This window comes from Megascapheus bottae, chromosome 10 (genome assembly GCF_031878675.1).
Source record: "Megascapheus bottae isolate mThoBot1 chromosome 10, mThoBot2.hap1, whole genome shotgun sequence".
Classification (NCBI taxonomy): domain Eukaryota; kingdom Metazoa; phylum Chordata; class Mammalia; order Rodentia; family Geomyidae; genus Megascapheus; species Megascapheus bottae.
The window spans coordinates 5,377,719-5,391,376 of NC_143518.1; the positions used below are offsets into that span (position 1 = coordinate 5,377,719).

General features: G+C 45.5%; 1 protein-coding gene across 1 annotated transcript in view; it reads right to left on the bottom strand.

Moving 5' to 3' along the window:
• The window catches only part of Aldh7a1 (aldehyde dehydrogenase 7 family member A1), a 34,303-nt gene extending 28,105 nt beyond the window's left edge, over window positions 1–6,198 (bottom strand). Inside the window, exons 1-3 of the mRNA XM_090340104.1 lie at window positions 6,002–6,198; window positions 4,213–4,266; window positions 3,372–3,437 (exon numbers count right to left, since the gene is read on the bottom strand). Of these exons, the coding sequence (XP_090196230.1) occupies window positions 3,372–3,437; window positions 4,213–4,266; window positions 6,002–6,193 (312 nt within the window). The 5' untranslated portion in view covers window positions 6,194–6,198. The remainder of the gene's footprint in view (window positions 1–3,371; window positions 3,438–4,212; window positions 4,267–6,001) is intronic.
• Window positions 6,199–13,658: the final 7,460 nt, after the last annotated feature.

Sequence of the window (13,658 nt, forward strand, 5' to 3'; positions counted from 1 at the left end):
ATAGCAAGACAAAAGACAGAGAAAATCGCTCACGCCTGTAATCCTAGCTACTCAGGAGGCTGAGATCTGAAGATCAAGGTTCAAAGCCAGCCCAGGTACAAAAGGACCGAAAACTTTTATCTCCAATTAACCTCTAGAAAATGGGAAGTGGAGCTTGGCTCAAAGGTAGGGTGGTAGACTTGAGCCTGGTAGAAAATTATTCTTCACTCATTGGTTCATACATTACTTTAACCATCTGTTTGCTCTGGCTGACAAGGGGTGGAAATTAAGTCAGCAGTAGAGTGCCTGCAAAGCAAGTTTGAGGCCTTGGGGTTTTATTCCAGTGCCATGAGTCCATCCACACACATGTGCACATAAACAAAATACATACCAACCAAGTCCTCAGAAAGGTTTATTAATTTGCAAACAAAAGAAAATAAGCAAGGACTGATGTAAGCCTTTTCTAGAGTTCTGGATTCTGAACATGAAGCTCTTCAGCAGACAAAGGACAGGATTTTTTTTCCTAGTCCAAAAGAATGAACTTATGTCAATTCCATTATTGGTTATCTATGTGATATCTCATACCGTGCCTAATCTGTGTCTACCACCGTTGTTATCCATGAAGTTGCTACTGTGTCTAACCTATGCATACTGCTATGTTATCTATGAAGTAGAACTTGCCCATTTCTGTATTACCTCTCTGTAAACATGAGAACTAAATGTATGAGAAATTACTTTCTAAAATAAAAACTCTGAATAGTCATTTTAGAAAAAAGGGATATTAGATAGAAAGAAGCTAGCATTGCTGGACAAGAGAGGTTCTGTTAAGTAAAATCGCGAATGTACAATAATACCATGTATTTGTGTATATATTAAACTTTAACTATGTAATGACTAGAAGAATGCACCAAAACGTAGCTGGCCCATCTTGTATTGAAAAGACTGGAGCTAAGGAGACAAAATCTGATTATGAGACTTACTGCAATAACATTTTTTTCCAGTGCTGGGCTCAAACCTAGGATCTAGAGCTTATTCAGCAAATGTTCTGCCACTGAATTACATGCCCACATCTCTAGACCTCTTTTTTTTGGGGGGGGGGGGCAGAAGGATGGCAGTCTCACCACACAGAATTTCAGGCAGACTTTGAACTCTTGATCTTCCTACCTCATTCTCCTGAATAGTGAAATTACAAGCATGCACCGTCACATTTGTCTCCCACTCTTCTATTTTATTTTTGTTATCTATGTTGTGTGAATCAGAACTAAGATTTGAACTTAGAGCCTCATACACTCATTTGTCTTTTCTACTCACTTTTTTTCCCAGACTGGCTTTGAACTGGGATCCTCAGATCTCAGCCTCTGGAGTAGCTAAGATTAAAGGTGCAAGCAACTAGCACCCAGCAATTCTCATTTTTGAGTTTTTCTTTTTCTGCTTTTTAAAAAAAAAATTGCCAGTCTTGGGGCTTGAACTCAAGGTCTGAGCACTATACTAAACTTTCTTTCACTCAAGGCTAGCACTCTACCACTTTAAGACATAGCACCACTTCTGGCTTTTTCTTGTTTATGTGTTACTGTGGAATTCAAACCCATGGCTTCATGCATGCTAGGCAAGCACTCTACCATAAGCCACCAGCCTGCCTTTCTTATTTTTAAACAAGAGATATGCATTACTTGTATGTTAAGAAAATTCAAAAAGAAAAATTGTCCTAGGGCTTATGCTTGAACTCAGGGTCTGGATGCTATGCCTTTACCTTTCCATTCACAAGTGAACCCCTACCATTTAAGCCACAGTTCCACTTCCGGCCTTTTGGTAACTAATTGAAGATAAGAATCTCACAGATTTTCCAGCCTGTCCTGGCTTCAAACCTTGCTCCTTAGAGCTCAGCCTCCTGAGTGAATAGGATTATAGGAATGAGCCACCAGTGCCCAGCTGAAGAAAGAAAATTTTGTAAGTAAAAAGTGACGCTGTTTTGCACACAATCCTCTACCTGCGTGGATGAGCTATGATCTACACATTGATACCCTATAGAAAGAATGTTTTTCCTTGTAAACAACAGAACTCAGAATTAAAGAGTCTTGGCTAGGAGCCGGGAGTTTGGCCTAGTGGTTAAAGTGCTTGCCTAGCATGCATGAAGACCCAGGTTCAATTCCTCAGTACCACATACGTAGAAAAAAGCCGGAAGTGGTGCTGAGGCTCAAGTGGTAGAGCTTTAACCTTGAGAAAGTCCAAGGACAGTGCTCAGGCCCTGAGCTCAAGCCCAGGACTGGCAAAAAAAAAAAAAAAAAAAAGAGTCTTGGCTGACCACAGTCTGCATTCAGCCAAGGGCTCTCTGGAGAGTCTTCCTTCCTACCCACCCCACATCCAGCCCCCTTGTAATCATTGACTCAGAGAAAACACTGTGGCTCAGTGTTTTGCAAATCCAGCAACACAGAGTTCTGCCTCATATTGAACCTTGCTCACACCAGGCTCTACTATAAGAACTTTATCAATAATCAGTCATTTACTCAATCCTCACCACCGCCCCAGGAAATGGGGTACTCCAACCTCACTTTTGACCATTCTGAAGATGGAAAGCCAAGGAAGATTGGGAAATGCAAGCCATCCCTGCTCTCTGTCACTGTCCCCTCAATGGAAGCCCCACCCCAGTCCATGTCCTAGCCCAGTGCCAGCTGCAGATCCCACATTTCCTCATTTTTATCTCCTGTAGAGGAGATTCAGAGATCAAGCTGGAGTTGGGCTGTGCTTCACAAAACTTGGATGCACTGGCCCTGAAAAAGGCACACTAGCCTTCTAGGGAGTCACCACTCCCAGGTAAATCCAGAGGGGAGGAAGAGGAACAACAGCTATTTTTAAATAGATACTCCTATGTACTCTACTATAACTTATAAATATAAGGTATGCATAGCTGCAGCTTATATATCACCAGTACAGAGTTCTAATCCATTAATAATTATCCACTCACTGGATGTCAAATCCAGTAACGACACAAGCCCAACCACAGGTAGAAACTGATCAAAGCCCTAAGTAGTGCATACTTCAACAATGTCACATGTGTTGTGTGTGTGTGTGTGTGTGTGTGTGTGTGTGTGTGTGCGCGCACACACACAAGGACTTGAACTCAGGTCCTGGGCATGTGTCTGAGCTTTTGCACTCAAGGTTGATGCTTTACTCTGCTATAGCTCCACTTCTAGCTTTTTGCTAGTCAACTGGAGATTACTGTGTCATTGACTTTGCTGCCTGGGCTGGCTGCAAACTTCAGTCCTCGGATCTCAGCCTCCTGAGCAGCTAGGATTACAGGTCTGAGCCACCAGTGCCCAGGGCACATGTTCACCTCATCACAGCTGTCACAGGTGAACCCCTCCCATGCTTCCCACCGCAAAGCCCATTCTTACATCTGCCCAGACTTTCCAAGCTTCTCTTGCTTTCTTCACTGTTTCTTCATAGTCTGCCATACTGGCCTAAATTCAGAATTAGAGAAAATGAAAAGGAATTGAAATACATGATCTACTTTCAGAGCATAACATATATTGTTTTGGAAAAGTGAAAAATTCTATATTTCTAAACCCTATCTAGGAGTTGGGGAACTAGTTTAATAGCAGAGTGTTTCCCTAGGATGGTCAAGACCCTGGGTGTCATCCCATGTTGCACATAAATTAATAGACAATCTGGCTAGAAGCCAAGTGAGCCAGGACAGAGTCTTGCTGTTGTGCTTTAAAATCTTGCTTTTCAAAATGAGTCCCACTAGCTTCATCTGGGAAGACACCTGAGCAGCATTAGAAAAGTAGAGACCCTAAGCCAAGTGTGTTAGCTCATGCCTGTAATCCTACCTTCTCAGGAAGCTGAGATCTGAGGATCGAGGTTCAAAGCCAGGTCGGGCACTACAGACCATGAGATTCTTATCTCCCATTTAAAAAAAAATTACTCTGCATTTACAGACATCCATATTTTTTGTTTCTTTTCTGGTCATGAGGCTTTAACTCAAGGCATGGAGCTGTCTGTGAGCATTTTTGCTCAAGGCTCTACCAGTTTGAGAAACACCTACACTTACAGTTTTCTGGTGGTTAATTGGCGATAAGTGTCTCACAGACTTTGTTGCCCCAGCTGGCTTTAAACGTGATCCTCAGTGCTCAGCCTCCTGAGTAGCTAGGATTGCAGGCATGCACCACAAATGCCAGGCTTGTGTTGCTCTTGACTTTACACAAACTACCTGAGAGCAAAGTGAATTTTACTCACCTGTCGAACTCTTGCTATTGGCTCATTGCTAGCAGGGCAATAGGTGGTAATAACCTGAAAAGGTAACAAAAAATATTACATGTAGAAATTATAATCCTGGGGCCGGGAGTTTGGCCTAATGGTTAAAGTGCTTGCCTAGCATGCATGGAGACCCAGGTTCGATTCCTCGGTACCACATACATAGAAAAAAGCTGGAAGTGGTGCTGAGGCTCAAGTGGTAGAGCTCTAGCCTTGAGAAAGTCCAAGGACAGTGCTCAGGCCCTGAGCCCAAGCCCAGGACTGGCAAAATAAATAAATAAATAAATAATTATAATCCTTTCCAAATGGAGAGAACCATACAAATAAAGAGAGGAAGACAGAAAGAAAAATGAAACAGATACAATATTTAAATTAGAAACCTTTCCATTAACTTCTATTACACTCAAACCACAATACGTCTTTAACTTGTAACAATATTAGGAATCACCTTTCTGTAAGATCTACTTTTTCCATCTGTGTGTGTGTGTGTGTACAAAATGTAACCAGTTATTCCAACAAATACAGACAGATCTGGTGGCACACACCTGCAATCCAGCTTCTCAGGAGGCAGAGTCAGGTGGATTGTGACAAAAGGCTAGACCAGGGCCAAGAGTGTGGCCTAGTGGTAGACTGCTTACCTAGCATGCATAAAGACCCCAGCTCAATTCCCTGGTGCCACATACACAGAAAAAGCTGAAAGTGGTGCTATGGCTTAAGTGGAAGAGCTCTAACCTTGAGAAAGCCCAAGGACAGTGCTCAGGCCCTGAGTTCAAGCCCCAGGACTGGCCAAAAAAAAAAAAAAAGGCTACACCAGAGAAAAGCACAAGACCTACCTGAAAAACTAAAATCAAAAGGACGGAGTCACTAAAGTGTTAATGCATGAGGCCTAGCAGAAGGCCCAGAGTTTAAACAAGCAAGCAAACAAAGCCAAAACAAAACAAAACAAAACAAAAAAACAGGATCAAACTTCTGGTTCCAGGAGTTTTTGAAACATTTAAAATCATTTGTATCTCCAGCAATCACAGATAACCAGAAAGCCATGCTTCCTCCCACAAAGCAGGCTGCATAACATTTTCTTCTTGGTGCCAGTTGCTGGGGCTTGAACTCAAGGCCTACACACAGTCCCTTAACTTTTTAATGCTCAAGGCTGGAGCTCTAACGCTTGAGCCACAGCTCCACTCCCAGCTTTTTGCCAGTTAAAGATGGGAATATTACAGACCTTCCTACCCAGGCTGGCTTCACACCATGGTCCTCAGATCTCAGCCTCCAGAGCAGGGAGGATTACAGGCGTGAGCCACCGGTGCCCCCTAGGCATAAATGTTATATAATAGCTGAGAAAGTCTCCTTTTGTTAGCTGCTCCTTCCCTCTCTTCCTCTCCAAAAAAAAAAAAATTCATTTCATTCTACAAAACATTTCACTCAGCAGTAGCCAGGCACAGTTGTCAGGCTCTGGACAGTAAAGAAAGGATAAAAACATCTTCCTCGTGAAAAACAAAAAGTTGACAGGACTGTTATCAAGTGTGATCTGCAGATTCAGGAAAGAGCACATCCTAAAACTACAGTGCAGACGCCGAAGGCTTAAATCGACGTGGCAAACCGGCCTCCGCTCCCCCCGGGACAGAAGGTGCAGACACGCTCCGGGGACCTTGTTTTGCTTGGCTTTCCTCCATGCACTCCGGGGGAGAAAACTTCTCCCCGGGAACCCACCACCGGCCGCGTCGGGCAGCGGGGCGCCAGCCCGGGCGGCCGAGATTGCCCCGCGCCCGCCTACCTCGCCCCGGCCGCCCCAGCTCCCATTGTACACGCCCTCGTTCTCCTCGCAGAGCCCCAGCTCTTTGAGCCAAGCGAACTGGGGCTGGTGGATCAGCAGCGTGGACATGAAGGCGACAGGCCTGGTCCGAGGTCCCGGGAACGCGCGGCAGCTCGCGGCCTGCACACCGAGCGCACCCGCCCACCGCCACATGCCGAGACCTCTGCGCGCGACGTCACCGGGCCCCGGGGGCCGCGGAAATAGAGCCCCGCCCACCCCGCCGGAGAGCGCCCATTGGCCGGGCCCGGCCGCGCCAGGGCCACGCCCCCTCCCGCCCAGCCCCGCCCCCAGCCTCCGGTTTTCGGTTGAGGAACTAGGTTGGGTGCCGGTGGGAGGGAGCCCCGGGCTGCCCACCCTCTCCCACCCCACCCCCCCAGTGAGAGACCCCGGACCTTGGCCCGGCTGGGAAAGCTTTTCTGCAAAATCTTGGTTCTAAAGTACAGGAGATAAGAGCGGTGCAAATCAGGCTGCGAGGAGGGCTGTCGCTGAGAATCTCAGATTCTCTCCTCTCCTCTCTCTCTCTCTCTCTCTCTCTCTCTCTCTCTCTCTCTCTCTCTCTCTCTCTCTCTCTCTCTCTCTCTCTCTCGTGTGTGTGTGTGTGTGTGTGTGTGTGTGTGTGTGTGTCTTGTCAGCACTTGCACTCTTGATTGCTTGGCTTTTACTGCTCAAAGCTGGCACAGCACCACTCAAGTCACACTTGCAATTCCAGCTTTGTGCTGGAGATGAAAAGCTTTGAGCCCGGTGCTGGTGGCTCACACCTGTCATCCTAGCTACTCTGGAGGCTGGAATCTAACGACTGTAAGAAGCCAATCTAGGCAGGAAAGTGTGTGATACTCATTATCTCCAATTAACTATTCAGAAAAAGCTGGGAGTAGCACTGTGGCTCAAGTGGTAGAGAGCTAGCCATGAACAGAAAGACAGGACCTAAAGAAAGAAAGAAAGAGAAAAGAAAAGGGCCGGGAGTGTGGCCTAGTGGTAGAGTGCTTGCCTAGCATGCACGAACACCTGGGTTCAATTTCTCAGTACCACATACATAGAAAAGCTGAAATTGGTGCTGGGCTCAAGTAGTAGAGTGCTAGCTTTGAGGAAAGCACAAGTACAGTGCTCAGACCTTGAATTCAAGCCCCAGGACTAGCAAAAAAAAATTAATAATAAATAGTAAGTCTTTTGAAGTTGTCCACCTGGGCTGACTTCAAACTACAATCTGCAGATCACAGTCTCCTAAGTAGCTAGAATTATTGGTGTCTTTTCTTTAAACTTGGTACTGACGTTTGAATTCAGGACCTAAACCTACAAAGCTGGCACTCTATCACTTGAGTCATGCCTCCAGACCAGCTTTTTGCTGGTGATTTCACAATACTGACAAGGAAAGTTAGCTTTTTTTCTTCACCAAGTCAGTGACAGGTTCATGGACATCTTTCTAAACCAGTTGTGGGAAGGGAGGACCCAACAACTGCCCACCTTGAAAACTAGAGTACCATCTTTTCCCCCTCCTCTTTATACAACTCACAAGGCCCTGCCCCACAGAGATCCCAGGGACCATGAGAAGCGATGAGTTCCCAGCCCATTTAGTACCGGGGATGGCCCCAGGACCTGATGCTTATTAAGCATGAACTCTACCACTGAGCTCCATCCCCACACCCAGGAGCAATTAATTGATGTGCAGAGCAGGAAGAGGAACTAAAGTCACAAGTGAAAAGCCTTATGGCCCTGTAGAAACAGACATGTATTCACTGAACACAGGAGCTTTGAACCAGTTCTGAGTTAAAAGTGGCACAATTTGCTAATGGCCTGTGGTCTTTCCTAATGACCATTAAAGATATCCCCTGGGTGGTGATTAGGTAAATCCAAATCACTTCTGCTTAGAATAGCCCCAAGTTTGCTGGCAGTCTTCCTTTCAGGAGGATGTAACCTAAACAGTCACTTGCCCCACAGCGGTGGTAAGTTGGAGAAATCACTGTCATCCATTTTCTAAAATTCAGAACCTGACTTGTCAGTGCAGTAGTCTACTGATGCTTTTTCTGGGGAAACTCCTACTAATCAAGTTCTTTTAAAATGAAACATATTAGCAGATTATTTAGGAAGGGAAATTATTTCCTGTAAAGACTTAGCTATTCAGATCCTCTCTGAAGGAAAATGTTTAAGAAGCCTAGAATCAGCCAGGAACCAACCACTGACTTATTACTTAGTCAAGGAAGAAGAACACTGGCCTTGAATGAAAAGACCAGGGATTTTGTTAGGTAAACAGACATCTGTTTAGATAGGAAAGGCACTCCATCCAGCAAGGGCAAAGGTAGGCAGATTCCTGAGCATGCTCAATGCAGCCTCCTTATTGTAGTCTAAAAGGATGAACATTATAATTGGTTTAAGTGTACTTGGGGTCACTTGAAAAGAACGAGCCAGTCTTTCTTGATGACTGAAATAGTTTGAGTACAGTTCTTCCAAAAGCATTAGCTGAAATAGGAGAATCAACTTTGAAGTCCTGTTACCGCTCTTAAAAAGGAGCAACATCTTTTTCCCAGATGAGAATAGGACCTTGCCTCTGAAAGTGCCTGCCTCCCACATTGGCTAGCACCCCTACTTTACACCATATACAATAAATAATACAAAACAGACCATAGACTTAAAGACAGGAGTTCAAATTCTAAGACTGTAAAGAAAACTCTAAGAAAATAGTCTGGGCTGGGGCCGGGAGTTTGACCTAATGGTAGAGTGCTTGCCTAGCATAAACAGGAAGACCAGGGTTCAATTCCTCAGTACCACATATATAGAAAAAAGCCGGAAGTGGTGCTGAGGCTCAAATGGAGTGGTAGAGCTCTAGCCTTGAAAAAGTCTAAGGACAGTGCTCAGACCCTGAGCTCAAAAGCCCAGGACTGGCAAAAAGTAAAAAGAAAGAAAATAGTCTGTGCTGTGGGAGATCACAGGATTTCTAGCTATATCTAGCTACTCTTGAGCCTAAGTAGCAATAGCTCTCCTAAATTGCATTTGCATTTTAAAAACATGCAACAGGAAGACAGGTGTTACAGCACAACTTGAGAGGCCGAGGCAGGAAGATCATGAGCTCCAGCTCAAACTAGACTATATAGCAAGATTCTGGAATGACAAAAACAAATGGATAGATAAATGTGGTATTGAGGACTCGAACCTGGGTCTTCATGCATGCTAGGCAAGCACTCTACCACTAGGCCAAACTTCAGGCCACATATATATATATATATATATATATATATATATATATATATATATATATATATATATATATATAGTGTCTAGTAAGTAACTAAAAGCAAGATAAAAACTTGTCATGTCTACTTTTTGCCTTCCATTTGTATGTGTCCTTTACTACCTTGAAGCTTGAGTCAGATTCCTGTTTATTTTTACATGTGGGCAGGGTTAGTCATTTAAGGACATCTGAAGCTGGTAATCCTCGCCTTCAAAGATGAAGACACCAAGACAAGAATGTTACTTTTAAGATGTGCAGGGACATCATACTCAACAGATTTGTAGCCACCAGTTTGTACAATGTCCTCTTTCAGATCCCTGGATTGACTCCAGAAAGTCTCTACTCACCACCCTAAACATTACAGCTGTATTGTGCCTTTGACTGGCAAGGAGGTGGTAGCTCTCAGTCCAAATCTGCTTCCCTAGTCACCTGCCAGCAGGAGACAGAGAGATATTGCTTATTGTTTGGATGGCTTACTAGGTCAGGTCATTTTTCAGCATTATAAAAATAATTGAGCAGGGGAAAAACTGATTTATTTTACCTCGTGGGTTCAAAGTTTTTAGTCGTGGTCAGCTGGCTCTGTTGCTTTAGCCCAAAGCACTGCAGGAACAGCATGCTGGATGATCATGGCAGAGATAGAGATAGGCTTCTCATCTCATGACAGCCAGGAGGCAGAGAAAGAAGCAGGAAAGCATCAGGCACAAAATGTTCTTTTCAAATTCATATACTCCAGTGAGCTACTTCATCCAACCAGACCCCATCTTCTTTTTGTTGTTGTTGTGGTGGTGGTGGTGCCAATCCTGGGGCTGAACTAAGGGCCTAGGCACTGTCCTTGTGCTTTCTCAAGGCTAGTACTCTTCTGCTTGAGCCACAGCACAACTTCTAGCTTTCTCTGTGTATGTGGTACTGAGGAATAGAACCTGGACTTTGTGCATGCTAGGCAAGCAGTCTACCACTAGATCACACCCTCAGCCCAGACCCCATCTTCTTATAACCCACTTTCCTATGAATTCCTCAGTAGACTAACCCCTTGATGAAGTTTACATCCTCATAATCCAATAACCTCCAATAATGCCACCAACTGGGGACCAAAACTTCAATATTTGAGACTTGTTTGTTTGAGATTGTTTATATGTTTTCACAAGTAAAAAAAAAAAATGGAGGGGCCAGGAGTTTGGCCTAATGGTAGAGTGCTTACCTAGCATGCACAAAGACCCGGGTTCAATTCCTCAGTACCACATACATAGAAAAAAAAAAAGCCAGAAGTGGTGCTGTGGCCCAAGTGTTAGAGTTCTAGCCCCGAAAAAACCCCAAGGACAGTGCTCTGGCCCTGAGTTCAAGGCCCAGGACTGGCAAAAAAATTGGAGCCTGGCACCAGTGGCTTATGCCTATAATCCTAACATGATCTAAGGATCATGGCTCAGAGCCTGGCTGGGCAGGAAAGTCCCTAAGACCCTAATCTCTAATTAACCATCAAAAAGTTGGATGTGGAGCTTTGGCTCAAATGGTAGAGTGCAAACCTTGAGCAAAAAGCTCAGGGGCAGCATTCAGGCCCTGAGTTCAAGACCCAAGTCTGTCACAAAAAGTAAACAGAACTATTTTCTGTTACTGAACTTAAACATTACATATTCTAGAAACAAGCCATCCTAACACTTGAACTACTAGGGCACACAGCCAGATCGATCTAAATCACTGCAAGCTTGGACTACAGATATACCATCGATTCCCCTGGTTTTCAAGACTCCCGACTCAGACTGGGAACATTCCTCTGAATTTCCTCAGTCTCCAGCTTGCTTGCCGCCATTTGTGGGACTTCTTAGTCCTTATACCCATTTATCTCACAATCAGAACCTAATACACACACACACACACACACACACACACACACACACACACACATTAAAAAAGGCTGAAGATGAGCATATCCCTCAAGATTTTAACAACCAGGAAGAACAGATAAAAAGCTAATAAGGCTGCCTATGACAGGAAAAATTGCCAGCTCTTGGTTGCTGCCCTTCAGCTTCTTAAAGAAGAGGCATCAATGCACAGCATCCAGACCATACTTTATTTTTTGTGGGCCATGGGGCTTGAACTCGGCCTGGGTTCTGTCCCTGAGCTCTTCAGTTCAAGGCTACCGTGCTACCCTTGAGCCAAGACCCACTTCCCATTTTCCAGTAGTTAATTGGAGATAAGAGTCTCACAGTCTTTAGAGCCCTGGCTGGCTCTGAACCTCGATCCTCAGATCTCAGCCTCCTGAGTGTGATTACAAGTGTGAGTCACAGTGTCCGGCTCAGACCATGCTTTAGGTAAGGAAGGCTACTGGAAAGAGCTTACCCTACTCTGCTGCCACCATCTGGACCCTGCCAAAGTGTGGACACCTATAACATTGGAGAGTCGACTGTCCTTCTTCTTCTCTACAAGGTGGGCCAGTCCCTCCTATACCCCACACACAGGGGGAGAAGCCCAACTTATCCGAGATACTCAGCTTGGCAATGGAAGACTGATGGTGCCCAGAGCTGCTGGATCTCACAACCATCACAATGGAGGAGCCCAGGGTACGTCTCCAGGTTGCAGGCAAGCTACTTGTATCCTTTCTTTTGGATATGGGAGCCAGTTATTTCATGTTGCAGCCTGTCTTTTCCCTCCCAGATCTCAGTGGTGGGTGCAGATGGCCTTCTTATACTTGCTCTGCAATTACCGAGGTCGAATAGATAACTTTCCTTTTTCCCATTCCTTTCTAATTTTATCCCACTGTCCCATATCTCCCTCAGCCTCTCAAAGCCCCTTTTCTTCTCCCCCAATGTTGCCTGAGGATCGAGTCTTTCTCAGAACCCTTAAGCTGTCTGCTTTACATCCCAAATGAACAGACCCTCATCAGGTCCTGCTGACCGCTCCCACCGCAGTCAAGCTCAAAGGACAGACACAGTGGTTTCTTCTGCTCTTGCCCCTTCTATACTATTGATGACTCCAAGGTACACCTGCTCTTCTCTCCCAGCCTCCGCCTCATGAGACTTCTTCCAGACTTCATCAGAAAACTTGCCTCTACCACCAAGAACAGCTGCTGGTTGCTGCCTTTACCTGGAGGGACCACATCTTTGCCTTTTACTCCTAATGTTAACACCTCTTGCCAGAGAAGAAGTAGCCAGAGAGTAGCCAGAGAGAATCTGTGCCCTTTTTCATAATTACCAAAAGGCTGGAATGTATGGTCCACCCAGAGAAGGCATTTCTGGAGCCGCCCCCCTCCCCAGTCTCCACCCAGTGCCTGAGTTACCTAGGAAACTGACATACCTGGGAGGCGGACACCTCCTCCTGACGTCACATCTTAGACCGCTCCATTTACCTCCCATAGGATCATGGGAGGGTCCCAGTCTCTTAGGTCACATCCACATTCAGTGTGGTCACACCTCCCCTCATCTGGCCACACCTGGCCATACCTTCTCTCTGTCCCCCTTTATCTACCTAAGTTGGGGCTAAGCTGCTGTACGGCCCCCTCAGCTGTGAGTCTCCACCATGCATGGCGGGGTGCAGTTCCCAATAAAAACTTTTTCCTTCCTGCCTGAATACCATGTGGTGTTCTCCTTTCATTGGCCTAACTTAATTTAAACCCTTATACTATCTTGTGCACAAAGTCACTGGGCCAGGCATGGCAAGAAATAGTGAACAGAGCAGATGTGTTACTGGGGAATGTTGACACAAAATAAATACACTACTGCTGATATCCAGAAGAAAGCCATATGCTCGATAATGCGTAGGATGTTGTGCTTTACTTAGGGTCATTGAAGAGGGTGAAGAATGCCTCTTTGATGTGACATCTGGTCAGAATGCTGGGGTCCTTTTTGCTCTCTTCAGATAGGAATTGTGGGTAGTCAAAGAGAAGGTCTTCTAGTGTTGGTAGACCTGGGCCCTTGAGTTCCTACTGCCTAAGAACGACACGAGCAGACTCAGGACAGTTCCAAGCCCTGAGAATTTGAGCCCTGTTGCTCCAGTCCTTAGAGGTTTGTTTCTCTGGGCAACACTCATCAAGCCTGGAAGTGGGAAGCTATTGAAATCTGCAGCTTCCAGCAGTAGTGACTAGCAACGAGCAGGTGATGGCAGCAGACAGCACTGGTCCCCTCACATTTCCTGAGCAGGCCTCATACTAGGCCATTCCACTTCACAGTGACCAGTGTTAAGAGTTCACAGGCACCCAGGAGCCTGTGGCTCACCCTGTAACCCTAGCTACTCAGGAGGCTGAGGATTGTGGTTCAAAGCCAGCCCAGGCACAAAAGAACAAGAGACTCTTATCTCCAATTAACCACCAGAAAACTAGAAGTGGTGGTGGGGCTCAGTGTTAGAATCCTAGCCTTGAGCTGAAGCGCTCAGGGACAGCTCCCAGACCCAGAGTTCAAGTGCCAT